We start from the raw sequence: 19,468 nt of genomic DNA, 5'->3' as shown, positions 1-19,468 counted from the left end.
GTCCACAGAGGTGTCACCAAAGTTAAATCAGACTACACCTCCCATCAAAACATCTTCAGTTAAGGAAAAAAGACCGGTCATTGTTGTAGGTGACTCCCTACAAGGAAGGGAACGGAAGGCCCAATATGCAGAACTGACCCACTTCTCAGGGAAGTCTGCTGCCTCCCTGGGGCCCAGGTTAAAGATATAAAAAGAAAACTTCCCTCCCTGGTAAGACCCTCAGATTATTACCTACTACTAATTTTTCAGACAGGCAGAGATGATCTGTTAACAAGAAACACAAGTGCGATCAAGAGAGACTTCTGGGCCTTGGGATGACTGGTTAAAGGGTCAGGACTGCAAGTCATGTTCTCCTCGGTCCTCCCAGTCACAGGGAAGGATGAGGAAAGCAACAGGAAGAGCTGGAAGATCAATACTTGGCTCTGAGCCTGGTGCCAGCGGCAGGACTTTGTTTTTTTTGATCACGGGATGGTTTACACGACACCAGGCCTGCTCGAGACAGATGGGGTACGCCTGTCTCAAAAGGGGAAAAGGATCCTTGCACAGGAGTTGGCAGGGCTCATCAAATGGGCTTTAAACTAGATTTGAAGGGGAAAGGGGATGAATCCAGCACCAGAGAGGCAAGGGTCTTTGATGGCTTAGAAACTATGGCTGCGCCGGGGAATGGTCAGGTAGAAGTCAAGCCTTCTTCCAGCAAAAAGGTGGCAGGACCAGTAGCCCAGCTGAAGTGCTTCTTGTCCTGGGTTGAGCAACACAGGACTAAGTTATCTTCTAATGTCTGGGAAAACGTCACTCTTAGAAGATTCTAGTGTCTGAATTCGTGAAAATATTTGCTTTATAGTCAGCTAGGCTACGTGGGATTCAAGGCCTCGGTGTTTTCAAGCCTTGGCAGGTGCAGGTACGAGGAGGAGCGAGGCCTGGGCATTTGACCCAGGCTGGCCAACAGGATTATTTCATACCATGAACGTCACATTCGATACAAATGAGAAAGTTTGCTGCGTCGTTTCTCTCTCCCTTGATGGCTGTGGTCTAGAGAAAGTCCTTGCCCTGGTGCCGGACCCCTGAGCCCTTCCCTCCCTCCTGAAGCCGTTGCTTTTGCAGTGTCCGACATTTACTCTCCCCTGCTGGGAGTGCACAGCTTCCTACTGATAGAATTGGCTGAGTATAATTCTTGTACATCTTATATTAGTATTGGGATGAATACCGGTGCTTTAACATTATTGTTAATTATTTAGTCTTATCCTATCAAATCTATTTATATTTCAACCCTCATGTTTCCTTGCTTTCCCTGATTCCCCTTTCTGTGTGGGGAGGGGTCACTGGGTGATAGAATAGTTGTCTAAATGACAAGAAATTGTTCTGGGTTTTCTGAAAACATAACACGTCTACACTAATGCACGCAGCATGGGCAACAAACAGGAGGAGCTGGAAGCCATTGTGCAGCAGGAAAACTATGATGTAGTCGCCATCACAGAAACGTGGTGGGATGAGTCGCACAACCAGAGTGCTGCATTAGATGGCTACAGACTCTTCAGAAGGGACAGGCAAGGAAGGAGAGGAGGTGGGGTGGCTTTGTATGTGAGGGAGTGTTAGGAATGTCTGGAGCTTAATGATGGTGACAATAGGGTTGAGTGTTTATGGGAGAGAATCAGGGGGAGGGCCAATAAGACAGATATCATGGTGGGAGTCTGTTATACACTGCCCAACCAGGATGCAGAGGTGGATGAAATACCGTACAAGCAGCTGGGAGAAATCTCATGATCGCTGGCCCTTGCCCTGGTGGGAGACTTCAACCTACCCGATATCAGCTGGGAGCACAATACGGCTGAGAGGGAACAGCCTAGGAAGTCCCTGGAGTGTGTTGCGGAGAGCTTCCTGACACAGCTGGTGAGGGAGCTGACAAGGGAAAGAGCCCTGCTGGACCTGTTGTTTGTAAATGGAGAAAGACTTGTGGGGGATGTGACAGCTGGAGGCCATCTTGGGCACAGTGACCATGAAATTATTTTCAATTCTCAGAGGAGCAAGGAGGGTGGTCAGCAGAACTGCCACCATGGACTTCCAGAGGGCAGACTTTGGTCTTTCCAGGAGGCTGCTTGACAGAGCCACTAGGCAGGCAGTCCTGAAGGGCAAAGGAGTCCAGGAAGGCTGGACATTTTTCAAGACAAAAGTCTTAAAAGTGCAGGAGCAGGCTGTCCCCATGTGATGTAAAATGAGACATCAGGGAAAAAAGACAGCCTGGCTGAACAGAGAGATACGGTTACAACTCAGGGAAAAAAGGAGAGTTTATGGTCTTTGGAAGAAGGCCACTCAGGAAGGCTACAAGGATGTTGTAAGGCTATGTAGGGAGAAAATTAGACAGGCTAAAGCCCAACTAGAACTTAAGCTGAATTTGGATGTTAAGAACAATAAGAAAAGTTCCTATAAACACACTAGTAACAAAAGGAGGACTCGGGAGAATCTCCATCCTTTATCCGATGAAGGCAGTAACATAGTGACAAAGGATGAGGAAAAGGCTGAGGTACTTAGTGCCTTCTTTGACTCCTTCTTTAGTAGTAGAGTGGGTTGTTCCCTGAGTACCCAGACCCCTGAGCTTGTAGATAACGGCAGGGAGCAGAATGAAGCCGCCATAATCCAAAGGGAGATGGTGAGGGACCTGCTCCAACAGCTAGACATACACAAGTCTATGGGGCTAGGTGACCTCCACGCGAGGGTACTGAAGGAGCTGGCAGAAGTACTCACCGAGCCACTTTCCATCATTTACCAGCAGTCCTGGTGAACCGGGGAGGTCCCAGTTGACTGGAGGTTAGAAAATGTGATGCCCATCCACAAGAAAGGACGGAAGGAAGATTTGGGGAAGTACAGGCCTGTCGGTCTGACCTCAGTGCCTGGGAAGGTCATGGAGCAGATCATGCTGAGTGCCATTATGTGGCACATGAAGGACAACCAGGTGATCAGGCCCAGTCAGCATGGGTTCATGAAAGGCAGGTCCTGCCTGACAAACCTGATCTCCTTCTATGTCAGGGTGACCCGCTTGGTGGATGCAGGAAAGGCTGTGGATGTTGTTTCCCTGGAGGCTAGTAAAGCCTTTGACACTGTTTCCCACAGCATTCTCCTGGAGAAACTGGCTGCCCATGGCTTGGACAGGTGTACGCTTTGCTGGGTAAAAACCAGGGCGATGGCCAGGCCCAACGAGTGGTGGTGAATGGAATTCAATCCAGTTGGCAGCTGGTCACAAGTGGTGTTCCCCAGGGCTCGGTATCGGGCCAGTTCTCCTTAATGTCTTTATCAATGATTTGGACGAGGGGATTGAGTGCACCCTCAGTAAGTGTGCAGACGACACCAAGTTGGGTGGGATTGTCGACCTGCTTGAGGGTAGGATGGCTCCAGAGGCAGATCTGGGCACGCTGTACCGATGGGCCGAGGCCAATGGTACGAGGTTCCTCAAGGCCAAGTGCCAGGTCCCGCACCTGGGTCACAACAACCCCATGCAGCGATACAGGCTGGGGGAAGAGTGTCTGGAGAGCTGCCTGGCAAAAAAGGACCTGGGGGTGTCAGTTGACAGCTGGCTGGATGTGAGCCAGCAGCATGCCCAGCGTGGCTGAGAAGGACAATAGCATCCTGGCCTGTATCAGGAATAACGTGGCCGGCAGGACTCGAGAGGCTGAGGGCCCTGGGCTCAGTGGTGCAGAGACTGAGGACAGTACAGGAGTAGCCTGAGTGTGCTTGAGGGCTGCTGGTGGAGCCGGTGGAGCTTTCCTTTGTAGTGGAAAACAGCATGAGAAAGAAATAATGCCCCAATATACAGCTGGGGAGGTGCAGACTGGACACCAGGAGAAAGAAATGTCACTCCAAGGGCAGTGCTGTGGTGCAACACGCCACCCAGAAAGAGTCTGGATCAGCCCAAGGCTTTGTGTTTCAGGGAAGAGCCAGGGAGGATGGAGAGATCTCAGCAAAGGAAGGTGGCAGCAAGGTGGGGCAGCCGGGTGGATGACTGCATCCTGCAGGGAAAGAGGCAGAGGTGATGGGACACCATAGGACAGCCTGTGGTGGAGATGACACAGGGATGCAGCAAAGCTGAAAGGCCCCTAACAGAGTCAACCTCTTCATGTCTTGGGCTATGGCTGTTGTCTCTGCCACTGATGCCCACGAGGAGTCAAGTTATCCTTCCAGCACTGGGGTCTCATTGCCTCCTCGTCCATACTTCAGAGCCTGGGAGGTGTCATACCATAGTGCTGTCCTTGGCATTGCACATCTCCACACCACACTGTGCCAGGAAGAGCCCTGAGGAAGGAGTGAGGGACAGGATCTCCCTTCCTGGGGGCTGGGGGTCAGGCCTTGGCCCTTTGGGCGATGGGGTCAGGCCTTGGCCCTTTGCACTAATGAAACACATCCAGGGTTACTCAGCATCAGAGCCACCTTCACCTTGCTTTTCTTGACCTGTCATCACTGCCTCCAGTTTCTGCTCTAACCGGACCCTGGGGACAACATCTCAGTGGTGTCCCTCAGTGGGACCCATTAACACTCCAAGAAACTTTGGAGTTTGAACCTGACTTTGACTTCTTGAGAGGTTTTTTCAGCTTCCTCTCAGTGTCTGAGGTTCATGGACTCAGCATCAATCCCACCAGAGGGGTCATTAAAACTCCTTGGGCTGGTGCTCTGCGTCTGAGCTGGGCTGGGCTCCTGGGATGGAGGGAGCTCATGGCAAGCGGGCAGCGCCTCAGAGAGACAGCTCTGCCCAGGAGCAGCTCCTCTGCCAAGCGCAGCAGGGCTGAGGGCGGTGCCTGGGTGTCTCAGGGAGATGAGCGAGGCAGAGAGAGAGCTTAAAGGTGTCAGGATTGGGAGGACGACTGAGAGCTCACTGGAGGAGAAATCCTTGCAGCCCTTGGCACGGTAAGCCTCTGGGTGCAGGGCACTGCAGGTGGAGTTCCTGGAGGCATCTCCTAAAGCTGGCACAGCCACAGCTTATGGGATCTGTAAGGAGGCGGAGGGGGAGGAAGGGTCTTGTTATGAAATGTGAATAGCCGTGAAGCCAGGGTGTGCAGGCAGGGGTGCCCAGGGCTGTCCTTGAGCAGGGTCCCTGCACCCCGTGGGTCTGTGTGCCGGGGCAGGGACTCTGCCGGCTGCCAGGGTCAGCTCTCAGCCTGCCCCGGGAGACCCCCACGGGCATGTGGGGAGAAGCTTTGGAGAAAGAGCAACCGCTGGCAGGGGAGGGTCCTGCTGTTGAGAGGGTGCTGCGTGGGTGAGGGCTGCTCACAGCTGCAGATCACTGCAGGACGTTCCCTGGAGATTTTTCAAGAAGCACAGCACGGCAGGGGCTACCTGCAAGGGAAGGATCCTGTTCTTCCAGTCTTGTACTCCGGGTTGTCTGGGTGGGCGATGGGACAGAGAAATTCATCTCTCGGTTGAGGAGGGGGCACTGAAATTCCAAATCTGTTTCTCTTAGAAGTGAATAATCCAGGGAGGATTGGAAATCAACAACTGAATCTCTGCCCCTGCAACGATACTGCCCTCGGCAGCACAAACCTGATCTCACAAAAAGATATGAATGAAATTATTCTGAGGAAAGAGAAGTCATTTGGGGGAAAACTTTGGGAAATGGAATAGGATGGGCCCAAAGAAGTCTGCCTTAACTTGCCAAGGTCTTCTCCTCTTTCAACAGTCCCTCATGCCCAGAGTGAACAAATGTCCAATGGCAGCTCCATCACCCAGTTCCTCCTCCTGCCATTGGCAGACACACGGGAGCTGCAGCTCTTGCACTTCGGGCTCTTCCTGGGCACCTACCTGGCTGCCCTCCTGGCCAACGGCCTCATCATCACCACCATCGCCTGTGACCACCATCTCCACACCCCCATGTACTTCTTCCTCCTCAACCTCACCCTCCTTGACCTGGGCTCCATCTCCACCACTGTCCCCAAAGCCATGGCCAATTCTCTCTGGGACATCAGTGATATTTCCTACTTGGGATGTGTTGCACAGGTCTTTTTCTTTGTTTTCTGTGCTGCAACAGAGGTTTATCTTCTCACTGTCATGGCCTATGACCGCTACGTTGCCATCTGCAAACCCCTGCACTACGGGACCCTCCTGGGCAGCAGAGCTTGTGTCCACATGGCAGCAGCTGCCTGGGGCACTGGGTTTCTCAATGCTCTCCTGCACACGGCCAATACATTTTCCCTACCCCTCTGCCAGGGCAATGCTGTGGGCCAGTTCTTCTGTGAAATCCCCCAGATCCTCAAGCTCTCCTGCTCAGATGCCTACCTCAGGGAAGCTGGGCTTCTCATATTAAGTTGCTTTTCAGCTTTTGTGTGTTTTGTGTTCATCGTGCTGTCCTATGTGCAGATCTTCAGGGCTGTGCTGAGGATTCCCTCTGAGCAGGGACGGCACAAAGCCTTTTCCATGTGCCTCCCTCACCTGGCCGTGGTCTCCCTGTTTGTCAGCACAGGCATTTTTGCTTACCTGAAGCCCCGCTCCGTCTCTTTCCCATCCCTGGATCTGGTGATCACAGTGCTGTACTCAGTGGTGCCTCCAGCAGTGAACCCCCTCATCTACAGCATGAGGAACCAGGAAGTCAAGGATGGAGTTTTGAAACTATTTTAATGGTGTCCACTTCAGATTAATAAGGTGGCCATTATACCACTACGGCTCCAACTGTACATCAGGAAAAAGCAGGACTAACTATTCTTCATGTTTGTCTTTCTTATTTCGTTGTGTTTTTTTAATGTTTTGTTGTTGTTGTTTTGTTTGTTTGTTTGCTTTATACCTGTGATTTTCTTCTTGGTCTCCTACATGTTTTTCTCTTGACCCAAATACCTAAGGTATGTACGGATCTGGGCTCCCTGGTTAGATAAACCCAATAAAGAAGCCAGCAGAAAATTATTAGTTTCTGCTTCCATCTCTTCACTTCTCCTCCGGAGCTGGCCGAGCAGCCCCAGCATGCAGGAGGGGTTCAGGAGGAAAATGCCCATCTGCTCCATGGAGGATCTGCCCTGGGGGCCCTTGGGGCTGCCCCGGCTGCCTCGCTGGGCACTCTGCCTCTGCTGTCTGCGAGTCGGGGCTGCTGCTTCCCTGGAGCCATGGCCAAGGACAGCAGCAGGATGTGGCCTTTCCAGTGCTGGTTTCTCCTCACACCCCCACTGTCCTGCTGTGCCCTTGCCTTTGTGTTCCCCCTAAGGTCTCATGCACCTTGTGACCGTCCTGATGTCTCTACAGCGGCATCCCTGTGGCTGCAGGCAGCAACAGGCCATGTGAACCACTGTGTCAGAGGGGGCCTTCCTACTGGCACCACTGTCACTAACGGGACTCCTCAAGGCAGCGGTAGAGGTTGGATGGCTCTTCCAAAGCTGGTATCAGGAACGCACCCAAGGAACTGTTCCATGAAAAGCCCTCTTGGTGTTCTGGGGCTCTCCACAGACTCAGGGGGACAGGGTCAGAGTTGCAGGGGAATCTGTTAGGGACCAAGGGCTGGGCCTAGAATTATAGAATCATGTAATCATAGAATCTTCATGGTTGGAAAGGACCTTTGAGATCATCCAGTCCACCATACACACACCAAAAAAAAACCAACCCGCAAACAAACAACCTACAATCTCTGCCCTTCAGAGCATGCCCTGAAGTGCCAAATGTAGACATTCCTTAAATACCTCTAGGGATGGGGACTCAACCACCTCCCTGGGCAGGCTGTTCCAGTGCCTGACCACTCTTTCAGTAAAGTCATTCTTCCTGATATCTAATCTAAACCTCCCCTGCCGCAGCTTCAGACCATTTCCTCTGGTCCTGTCATTATTCACCCGGGAGAAGAGGCCAACACCCACCTCTCTACACCCTCCTTTCAGGTAGTTGTAGAGGGCAATGAGGTCTCCCCTCAGCCTCCTCTTCTCCAAGCTAAACATGCCCAGCTCCCTCAGCCTCTCCTCATATGCCCTGGTCTCCAGACCCCTCACCAGCCTGGTCGCTCTCCTCTGGACACGCTCCAGCACCTCAATGTCCCTCTTGTACAGAGGGGCCCAGAACTGAACACAGCACTCGAGGTGAGGCCTCACCAGTGTACAGAGGCACCATCACTTCCCTGCTCCTGCTGGCCACGCTGTTCCTGATACAAGCCAGAATGCTGTTGGCCTTCTTGGCCACCTGGGCACACTGCTGGCTCATGTTAAGCTGGCTCCACCAGCACCCCCAGGTCCTTTTCTGCCGAGCAGCTTTCCAGCCACTCTGCCCCAAGCCTGTAGTGTTGCTTGGGATTGTTGTGACCAAAATGCAGGACCTGGCACTTGGCCTTATTAAACCTCGTACAGTTGGCCTTGGCCCATGGATCCAGCCTGTCCAGGTCCCTCTGTAGAGCCTTCCTACCCTCCAGCAGATCAACACTGCCACCTAGCTTGGTGTCATCTGCAAACTTACTGAGGGTGCACTCAATCCCCTCATTCAGATCTTTGATAAAGATATTGGTGGCACATGTCCAAGAAGAGTGCAAATGGCTTTTGATTGTCCTTCCTGGTACTGTCCCACTTGTGGTGCAGCTGATGGCCAATGCTATCCTAGAGAGGAACTTGGAGTTGCCAGCAGAGCTCAGGGGATCTCCCAGAAAAGTATGTGAGTCTGGGTGAGCAACGAGTGGCACCTCATAAAATGACTGACCATCCAAGGTGGAGTGTCCTTGAAGGAAAGGTGAACCTGAAGAGCCCATGGGCTAACGAGGCCCCTGCAATGCCAGGAGGCAGCAGGCCAAAGGGACATAAGACTAAACAATGGTTCAGTCCACTGTCCTGGAAACCCTGCGGGATTGATCTAGTGCAGCCCTTCCCTGCCCTTTGTGAAACTGAAGACACCCCTTGGTCCTGCCAAGCCCTGTCCTTGGCTACTGAGCAATGAGGGAAGATGGAAGGGGGCTTAGCAGCAGTGATCCCTTTCTGGCAAGTTCTGCTCCTCACCCCGACCAGCATGGCCAGTGCAGGGTCACCCCATGGCCTCAGGGCACCACAGCCCCCTCCCTCTGCAGAGCAGAAACAGCAGCTCAGGGCCCTGCAGGGAGCACGCAGTGGGAACCAGGAATGTCCAGCCAGGCCAGCCTGGACACGCTCACCTGGGGAAAGGCTCTCTGGGGAGAAGGGGTGTCCCTGGAGAAGAGCAAGGGAGCATTTCTGTGCTTGCAGGGAGGAATCCTTGAGAAGGAGAAACCTCTTCCTGCAGGCCCCCACTCTGGGCAGGCTGCTCTGTGCCTGGACCAGGACTCCTGTGCTGGCCTGGGGAGAGGGGCTGGCACTGAGGGGACACAGACCATCTGTGGCCCAGGCACTGGGGGAGGCCACCAAAACAGGCGGGCTGAGGGGGACAGAGCCCTGAGGGCTGCCAGGGCACTTTGCCGGGGGGATGTCTCCCCACCCTCGAGCACACCTGTCCCATGCGGTTCCAGCATGGTGGGCCCATCGAACCATTACTGGGGCAACAGGGCCAGCCTCCCCATTGCTCTCCAGTTTCCCCGTCACTTACTCCTCGCTCAGTCACATCCCTCTAAACTACGCAGGTGCTGCTTTGAGCTTCAGGCAGTTGGAAGAATGCCCTGGTCTTTCAGCAGGCTAATAATCTCTTCAGCAAAATCCTTCCATGTGTTTATATCTATCCTGTCCCACCCATCTCTCCCCCATACTTCGAGTGAGGTTATCCCTTTTGGATGATGACCCTCACTGGAGGAGGTTCACCAGGTTGAAGAAGAAGCCCATGTCCCTCACCGTCCCCACACAGGGCTTATGTGCTAGGCCCCAATCCTCAAAACCAAGAAATTCCAACTGAACTCAAGAAAACATGTTTCGGCATCAAGGGCGCATGACCCTGGCACAGGCTGCCCTGAGAGGCTGTGGAGTGTCCATTCGTGGAGATACTTAAAAAAACCAGCCTGGACATCTTCTTACGTGACCTGCTCTGGCTGACTCCCTTTAGGGCAGGGGGATTGATCTAGATGATCTCCAAAGATCCCTTTCAATCTACATGATTCTGTGAGGACATGGCAGTCCAGCAAAAGGCTTTATGATTAGAGTAGATGCTTGTGAGGTCCCTTCTGCCTGAGAACCCCAGTCCAGCAGCAGGCCAAGGTCTGGCATGTTGATTGTGAGGTCACTGCTGCTATAACAGCGGGCATCTGCTTTGGATGCTCATTTTGGGGTCACCCCTGTCTCTGCAGGTGGCAGGCCAACCCCAGGCTCAAGGCTGGGTTCGGTGCCTACGAGGTCCTTTCTCCATGAGTACCTGACAGGCCAGCAGCAGGCACATGGTGTGGATGTTGGTTATGAGGTCAGTGCTGCCAGAATCTCTGATAGACCAGAAACAGGCAGATCTCTCTGATACTGCTTTGGAGGTCACTGCTGTCTGAGTGCCCGATAGGCCAGCACCAGCCTCATGGATGAGCTCGGTGCTTGGGAGGTCACTTCTGCCTGAGTCCTTGATAGCCCCGCAGCAGGCGTATGGCCTGAATGCCAGTTGTGAGGGTGCTGCTGCCTGAGGACCTCGGAGACCATGAGCAAGGTCAGAGGTGTTTGAAGCCCTGTGTTCCAGAGCACCCCTTAGGCCAGCAGAGGGGTGATGACCGGCCTTGGTTCTTGTGAGGTCCCAAGTACGGGACATGCCAGCAGCGTGAGTATGAATGCAACACACAGTATGGAACACGCCAGCACCTATGGAACATGCCAGCAGCTAGAGGTTGCTTGTGGGATCACTGCGGCCTGGGCACATGATTGTCCATCAGCAGGCTCACAACTGGGGTCTGTGTGTGTGAAGTCATTTCCTTCTGCATACCTTTTTGGGGCAGGATGAGGCCTGTGGCTGTGTTAGGTGCCTCGGAGGTCTCTTCTTCCTGGAAACTTTCTGGACTCTTCTGTAGGTGGTGGGACGTCCACACTAATGGTCCCAAGGCTTCTGCCAGCTTTTACTTTCTCAGCAGTGAAATGTCTCAGCATTTCTCTTCCCTGGCTTGAGGTTTCTGGGCTCACTGGTAAGGCATCCGACAGAGCCAAGGTGCCTGGTCATGAATAGTGAAATATTTATTAATAGAAAACAGTGATTTAACAAAGTTAGCAGTGAATGCGACAGTGTTTTACGAGATTCGATGACAAGGTACACCTGATTATTTACTGCATAGAGGCCGGGGTCAGACAAGCTCTCAGGGAGACCCTCCCGTTGAGTCATGAGGCTCAACTTGCTTTCTAAACTCCTTCTCAGAGAGGAGTCTGGGTGCGGCTGGATCCAATCCTAGTCCCAGCTTTGGTTAATGGTTTATGTCTCAAGGATTATATATGCGCAATTAATCCTTTACATCACTTAGCTAAGATTTCAAAGTTTAGCACTCTATTAGTCACTTGCCGAGAATCTGTTGCGGCAAGGAATCTCTCAGCCTCGAGGAGACAAACCTCAAGTGAGCATCCCCACTCAAGAGGAGATCCTGTCATGCAGCCGCTGCCGTGCAGGAGAGCTCCAAGGGCTCTTGCTCTGCCCACTGTTTATAGAGTAAGAGAATTGACCTATCGTCATATTTGCATGGGAGCAAAATATCTAGGCCCCCACTCCAGACAGTGTTTTGACTGTTACCAGCCATCCCCCAAAGTCCAGGTGCAACTCATCACAACTCCCACTGATGGTTATGGCTTGAGCAGGAGCCAGAGGGGCTGGGAAGGGGGAGAGCAGAGCACCACAAGATGTGGCATGCAGGGGTGTGGTTTAGTGGTGGACCTGGCAGTGTTAGGTTTACAGTTGGACTCAATGATGTTAAAGATCCTTTCCAACATAATTGATTCTATGCGTCTGTGGTTCTTTTGAGCCTCAGGACTCTGTTTCATCCTCGCCCCTTCTTTGGGAGGCCAGGAGGTGTCACAGAATTTTCCTACACCTGTCATTGCTCCCCCTCACATCCCTCTGTCCCAGGAAGAGCCCTGGGCCACAAGTGAGGGACAGGATCTGCCTTGCCAGGGCCTGGGGCTGAGGGCTTGGCCTTTCTGCTGCATCAAACAAACCAAGGGTTTCTTCAGCTTTCCAGCCACCTGCACTCTGCCTTTGCCCACCTGCAATCACAGCCTCCAGCTATCTGCTCTAACGAGTCCCTGGGGAGGCTTTGTCAGGAATGGCCCTCAGTGGGGCTCATTAACGCTTCCAGGTACTTTGAGCTTGGCTTCTGATTTCTTGAGCACTCTGTTCAACCTTCTCTCCTTATCTGAGGTCTATGGACTCAGCAGCAAATACACCATGGGGCTCATTAAAAGACAGAAAGCCTTAACAAGGTATTTCTCCTTTTGTAATTTTCTTCAAGTCTTCAAGACTTGTACAGCTAATTAGAGAGGTTTCATAGAGTAATTAAGTAGGAGGATTTCAAAGATGCATCTTTTATGTTGAAGGATATATTTTATTACTTTTCACTTTAAAGAAGAGGTGATAGAAGCATTCTCTGATTGATACTGATGCAGAGTGTTTGCTCAGGAAGTCTGGGCAGAAAGGAAAAGCAGTCCCTTGACGTCCATCGCTGGATGGACAGCCTTGCTCCTCACCTCCCCAACCTCCCCATTTCTGACATTGCCCACCTGGGACTTACATCACTGCTCCTTGCACCAGACTTCTCCACTGATCTCTGCAGCTGGAGGTTACAGCTCCATTGCACCATCTCCCACCTGAGCTCCTTAGAGACATGGCTGCACTCAGGCACAGGAGAGTTTTTCCCATTCTTCAGAGAAGTAAAGCACAATCGGTTTTCATAAATAATAAATCGTATTCTGTAATCACACGCTAAGTACAAGCTACCACTAATGAGGTTGCTTTTCTACAAGGGATAATCTTAGGAGAAATATTTTAGGTAGTTAGATAAAAAAAGATAGATATAAACATAATTAAAGATCTGGATAAGGAGACAATTAGACTGTTGAAAGATAGTCAAGCTGTTCAGTCTCTGAAGGTGAAAGCAGCAGCATAGGTGAGAGGTATCTGAATGAACAAAGAGTAAATGGAGAAGAAAACTGAAGAATTATGGAAAGGGCCTTTGCCTAGACAGTCTGGATCTGAAAAGGTGACTTTAGAAATGGTCACTGTATCAGGACAAGTATATGAACAATCAGAGAAACTGACTGCACTGTGTAACAGGGAGAATAGTTGTAACGGCGTCACAGGGAAGATCAATATTTCTTCGGAATGTCCTTTCTGAGAGGTCATGGGATTGGCAGAGGTCTCTTGTGAGAGAGGACAAGCAAGTGGTGCACCCGTCTTTGGAAGAATCCAAAAGTGCAACCCAGGGAACCCCAGGCTGCACAGGCTCACATCGGTGAGGAGAGGGCCATCAGTTCGAGTCCTTTTGGGTGATATTTCTGGGCACCAACAACAGAATGTGTCCAAAACCCATCAGCATGGACTTACCAAGGATAAATCATGCCTCGCCAACCTGATTGACTTCACGATGAAGTAACTGCTTTTGTGCATGAGGGCAACTCTCGCCACGTTTGTCAATAGCAATAAATTGGGAGGATCGTTTGTTTACCAGTTAATTTACCAATTTTCAACACAGGCAAAACAGGCCCAACTTGGGAAAATTCATTAAATTTATTTCCAATTGATTGTAACAGAATAGGACAGTGAGAAAGAAAACACAACTAAAAACACCTTCCCCCCTCCCTCCCTTCTTCCCAGGCTCAACTTCATTCCTAACTCTTCTACCTTTGCCCCGAGTGGCACAGGGGGGTTGTGGAATGGGAGTTGCAGTCAGTTCATAACACTTCGTTTCTGAGCTTCCCCAAATGTGGCTCCTTCCCACTGACTGCAGTTCTCCACAAACTGCTCCCGCGTGGATCCTTTCCATGGGGTACAGTCCTTCAGGCATGGACTGCTGCAGTGTGGGTCCCCCACAGGCCACAGGTCCTGCTGCAAAACCTGCTCCAGCATGGGCTCCTCTCCTTGGGCAGCAGGTCCTGCCAGGAGCCTGCTCCACCGGGGTCCTCCATGGGCTGCAGGTCTAACTCTCCTAAAGGAAAAAGGCCAGCCCAGCACGGCTTCTCTTCTGGACCAGACCACAAGAAGTCCCGGAGGACGGCTGTTTCCTACGCCCATGGGACTTGAGAAAACTCAGTGTTGATAATACTCCAGTGTTTTGGGTATTGCTGAACAGAGCTTGCACGGTGTCAAGGCCTTCTCTAGTTCTCACTCTGCTCCCTCCAGTGAGTAGGTGGGAGGTGAGAAAGAAGTTGAAAGGGGACCCAGCCAGGACCGCCGATCCAAACTGACCAGAGGCATATTCCATACCATATGACCTCATGCTCAGCAATAAAGGCTTGAGACAGAGGAAGAAGACGGTGAAGTTTTTGTTGTTCAAGGAGTCTGCTGCTTGGAGACTGGCTGGCCATCAGTTTACTTGTGGGAGGTGGTGAGTGATGGCCTGTGTTTCACTTGTTGAGGTTTTCTTAATCTCTTCTCTTCACTTATTAAACTCTTATTGTGTCAACCCCAAACTTTTCAGACTTCATTTCTTCCTTGTCCCACTTGGGAAGGGGGAAGAAGAGGATAGAGGACTCAAGGGATAAGGGGGAGTGGTGTCAGATCCCTCCTCGGAGAGGTAAGCGAAACCTCTCACGGCCCCCCTCACCATCCCAACTGCCCTTACGTAATAGGTATGGGGCTCTGGAAATTGAGGACCAGGCGATTGAGGATGGAGGAGCTGATCCATCCAGTGAAATGCACAGTGCTCGTCACTCACCCCCACGCCTCAGGACGTCCTCAACAAAGAAAGAAAGAAGGGTTATTGTAGTAGGTGACTCCCTTCTGAGAGGAACAGAGGGTCCTATCTGTAGACCGGACCCATCCCACAGGGAAGTCAGCTGCCTCCCTGGGGCCAGAATTAAGGACATACGGAGGAAACTCCCTTCCCTGGTCCAGTCATCAGATTACTATCCGCTACTGATATTTCAGGTAGGCAGTGACGAAGTAGGTACCAGAAGTCTGAGGGCAATGAAGAATGACTTTAGGGCCCTGGGACGGCTGGTTAAGGGATCGGGAGCACAAATAGTGTTCTCCTCTATCCCATCATTTGCAGGGGTAGACGAGGGGATAAATAGGAGGAGCCAGCAAATTAACTCCTGGCTCCGCGACTGGTGCGTCCGGCAGGACTTTGGCTTTTTTGAACATGGGCTGATCTACAGGAAACCAGGCATGCTGGCATCAGGCGGGGGAAGCCTAACCCGAAGGGGAAGAAAGAGACTGGGACAAGAATTAGCAGGGCTTATCCACAAGGCTTTAAACTAGGTTTGATGGGGGATGGGGACGAAACCAGGATCACAAAAGTGGTGCCTGGGAGCAACATAGCAGTGCTCATGGGTATAAGTGATAGCAAGGTCTTGCAGCCTGCCTCAGCGAGGGTGGGGGATAGTGAATTGTGTGGCAGCATAGACGCAAGGAGTAGTGATAATTTGGTAACTACAGTAGTGTCCGAGAATGACCAGGTGCAAATCAGGGCCTGTCCCCCCAAGAAAGTGGCAGGACAATTAACCCAACTGAAGTGCATCTACACTAATGCACGCAGCATGGGGAATAAGCAGGACGAGCTGGAGGCCATCCAGCAGGGAAACTATGATGTAGTCGCCATCACAGAAACGTGGTGGGATGACTCACATAGCTATAGTGCTGCCATGGATGCCTATAGGCTCTTCAGGAAGGATAGGCAAGCAAGGAGAGGCGGGGGTGTGGCCCTGTATGTTAAGGAGTGTTACGAATGCTTTGAACTTAATGATGGTGATAATGGGGTTGAGTGTTTATGGGTAAGAATCAGGGGCAGGGCTAACAAGGCGGATATCGTAGTAGGAGTCTGTTATAGACCGCCCAATCAGGATGAGGAGGCAGATGAAATATTCTATAAACGGCTGGGAGAATTCTCAAGATCGCGAGCTCTTGTCCTCGTGGGGGACTTCAATTTGCCGGACATCTGCTGGGAATACAATACAGCAGGGAGGGAACAGTCTAGAAGGTTCCTGGAATGTGCTGGGGATAACTTCCTGACACAGCTAGTGAGAGAGCCAACTAGGGAAGGTGCCCTGCTGGATCTGTTGTTTGTGAACAGGGAAGGTCTTGTGGGGGATGTGACGGTTGGAGGCTGTCTTGGCAACAGTGACCATGAAATGATAGAGTTTTCAATTCTGCGAGAAGCAAGGAGAGGGGTCAGCAGAACTGCTACCTTGGACTTCCGGAGGGCGGACTTTGGGCTTTTCAGGAGCCTGGTTGACAAAGTCCCCTGGGAGGCAGTCCTCCGGGGCAAAGGAGCCCAGGAAGCCTGGGTGATTTTCAAGAAGGAAGTCTTAAAGGCACAGGAGCAGGCTGTCCCCATGTGCCAGAAGACAAGCCGTCGGGGAAAAAGGCCGGCCTGGCTAAACAGGGAGCTAGTGTTACAACTTCGGGAAAAAAAGAGGATCTATGGCCTCTGGAAGGAAGGGCAGGCCACTCAAGACGACTACAAAGAGGTAGTGAAGCTATGTAGGGAAAAAATCAGGAGGGCTAAAGCCCAGCTGGAGCTAAACCTGGCTTCTGTTGTCAAGGACAACAAAAAAAGCTTCTATAAATATATTAGCAATAGGAAGAGGACTAAGGATTATCTCTGTCCTCTAGTAGATGGGGCCGGCAACATAGTGACCAAGGATGAGGAAAAGGCTGAGGTACTTAATGAAGTCTTTGCCTCAGTCTTCAGCAGTAGGACCAGTTGTTCCCTGAGCACCCAGACCCCTGAACTAGAAGACAGGGATGGGGAGCAGAATGAAGCCCCTCTAATCCAAAGGGAAATGGTGGGGGACCTGCTTCAGCACCTGGAGGTGAACAAATCTATGGGGCCGGATGGGATCCACCCAAGGGTATTGAAAGAGCTGGCGGAGGTGCTCGCCGGGCCACTTGGTATCATTTATGAGCAGTCCTGGACAACCAGAGAGGTCCCAGCTGACTGGAGGTTAGCAAATGTGACACCCATCCACAAGAAGGGCCGGAAGGAGGATCCGGGGAACTACAGGCCAGTCAGTCTGACCTCGGTGCCTGGGAAGGTCATGGAACAGATCCTCCTCAGTGCCATTACACGGCACATGCAGGAGAACAGGGTGATCAGGCCCAGTCAGCATGGGTTTGTGAAGGGCAGGTCATGCCTATCAAACCTAATATCCTTCTATGATAAGGTGACCCACTTAGTGGATGAGGGAAAAGCTGTGGATGTTATCTACTTGGATTTTTGCAAAGCTTTTGACACTGTTTCCCACAGCATTCTCCTGGAGAAACTGGCTGCTCATGGCCTGGACAGGTGTACTCTGCGCTGGGTAAAAAACTGGCTGGATGGCCGTGCCCAGAGAGTGGTGGTAAATGGAGTTAAATCCAGTTGGTGTCCAGTCACAAGTGGTGTCCCCCAGGGTTCGGTGCTGGGGCCGGTTCTCTTTAATATCTTTATCAATGATCTGGATGAAGGGATTGAATGCACCCTCAGTAAGTTCGCAGATGACACTAAACTGGGCGGGCGTGTTGATCTGCTTGAGGGTAGGTTAGCTCTGCAGAGGGATCTGGACAGGCTGGACCGATAGGCTGAGACCAATGGTATGAGGTTCAACAAGGCCAAGTGCCGGGTCCTGCACTTGGGTCACAACAACCCCATGCAGTGCTACAGGATTGGGGCAGAATGGCTTGAAAGCAGCTCGACAGAAAAGGACTTGGGAGTGTTGGTTGACAGCCGGCTGAATATGAGCCAGCAGTGTGCCCAGGTGGCCAAGAAGGCCAACAGCATCCTAGCCTGTATCAGGAATAGTGTGGTGAGCCGGACTAGGGAAGTGATCATCCCCCTGTACTCGGCACTGGTGAGGCCCCACCTCGAGTACTGCGTTCAGTTTTGGGCCCCTCGCTACAGGAGGGACATTGAGGTGTTGGAGCGTGTCCAGAGAAGGGCTACAAAGCTGGTGAGGGGTCTGGAGGACAAACCTTATGAGGAACGACTGAGGGAGCTGGGGTTGTTTAGCCTGGAGAAGAGGAGGCTGAGGGGAGACCTTATCAGCCTCTACAACTACCTGAAAGGAGGTTGTAGAGAGATGGGGGCTGACCTCTTCTTCCTGGTGACAAGTGATAGGACGAGGGGAAACGGGTTCAAGTTACGTCAGGGGAGGTTTAGATTAGATATTAGGAGACATTTTTACACTGAAAGGGTTATTAAACATTGGAATAGGCTGCCCAGGGAGGTGGTGGATTCACCATCTCTGGAGGTGTTTAAAAAAAGGGTAGATGGGGCACTGAGGGACATGGTTTAGAAGTGGCTCTTGTCAGGGTAGGCTAAAGGTTGGACTCGATGATCTTAAAGGTCCCTTCCAACCTCAAAAAAAAAAAAAAAAAAAAAAAAAAAAGAAAGTGTGAGTGACTGTGTGGCTGCTGGGCTATTGGCTATTGGCCAGAGTCAACCCACCACAGCAAGGAAGTTTCTGATAGCTGGGAGCAAGTTCAGCGGTTGGCCACCAAGATGCTTAGGGGCTGAAGGGGAAGGGCCTTGTTTAGCCTGGAGAAGGGAAGGTCTCGGGGACCTCATACCAGCCGGTCTGTCCCCACAGGGAGGTTTTCAGGGCCAAGAAAGGAGTTGAAAATAAGAGTGTTGAACTAGCCTAGCCTTTAAATCATTTCACACGGGATGGTTCTGCTTCCCACTTTCAATCATTGGCACCCAGAAACCTCAAGTGCTTTTCTTCCTCTCCTCCCAAAACCTGACCAAGTGATATGGAGAAAGCAAGCAGAAAGGCCCTAGGCCTCTGTGAATTAGCTGGGGTCTGGCACTCAGAGGGCCGTTCAGTGAATGTCAGTTATTTCATGGTACACCAGGTAAAGAATCAAGCTGGGAAGTCAGCCTGCAAGACCAAACCAACAAGGTCCATGGACAGGCAAGGCTGTGTCTGGAGACCTTTACACCTACAGCATAGATCAAGCTGGGGCTGAACCTCAGGCCTGGGCTTAAAGGGACTCCTGGGCTGATGGACAGAGGTGGGGGTGGAGGCCCCATGTGAAGCTGGTCAGGGCCATGAAGGCCTGTGGATGTTTTCAGGGCCCTGTCACTGTTTCCATGGGAGCCCACCTGCCAGTGCCCTCAGTAGGCCTCCTTCCCTACTGTCCAGGGTCTGTGCTCTGCTGCTCTCCTTCCCTGTTTCCCTGAAGATCTAGGAGACCACAATTTTATGGTCACTACAGCCAAGGCTGAGACTGGTCTTCACATCTCTGACCAGCTCTTCCTCTTTTGGGAGTACCAGCTCCACTTGTGCCTCAGACTGTGTGGCCCATTTGGCAGCTGTGCTAAGAACCATCAGCATGGACTTACCATGGGTAAATCAAAGAAAAAGGAAGCCTACAGAAGGTGGAAGCAAGGACAGGTAGCCTGGGAGGAATACAGAGAAAGTGTCTAAGCAGCCATGGATCACGTTAGGAAAGCTAAAGCCCAGATAAAGTCAAATCTGGCCAGAGGCATCAAGGG

The 19,468-nt window shown here is 51.7% G+C and overlaps 1 protein-coding gene across 1 annotated transcript; it reads left to right on the top strand.

Moving 5' to 3' along the window:
* Positions 1-6,063: 6,063 nt before the first annotated feature.
* On the top strand, positions 6,064-7,186 carry LOC134509577 (olfactory receptor 14A16-like; the record flags this gene model as incomplete). Its single annotated transcript, XM_063322135.1, has 2 exons — positions 6,064-6,525; positions 7,169-7,186. Coding segments are annotated over 2 exons (480 nt in total), but the record flags the coding sequence as incomplete, so codon positions are not given.
* Positions 7,187-19,468: the final 12,282 nt, after the last annotated feature.

Source organism: Chroicocephalus ridibundus, unplaced genomic scaffold, assembly GCF_963924245.1.
Source record: "Chroicocephalus ridibundus unplaced genomic scaffold, bChrRid1.1 SCAFFOLD_92, whole genome shotgun sequence".
In the NCBI taxonomy this organism is placed as follows: domain Eukaryota; kingdom Metazoa; phylum Chordata; class Aves; order Charadriiformes; family Laridae; genus Chroicocephalus; species Chroicocephalus ridibundus.
This window is presented reverse-complemented; position numbering and strand designations above follow the sequence as displayed.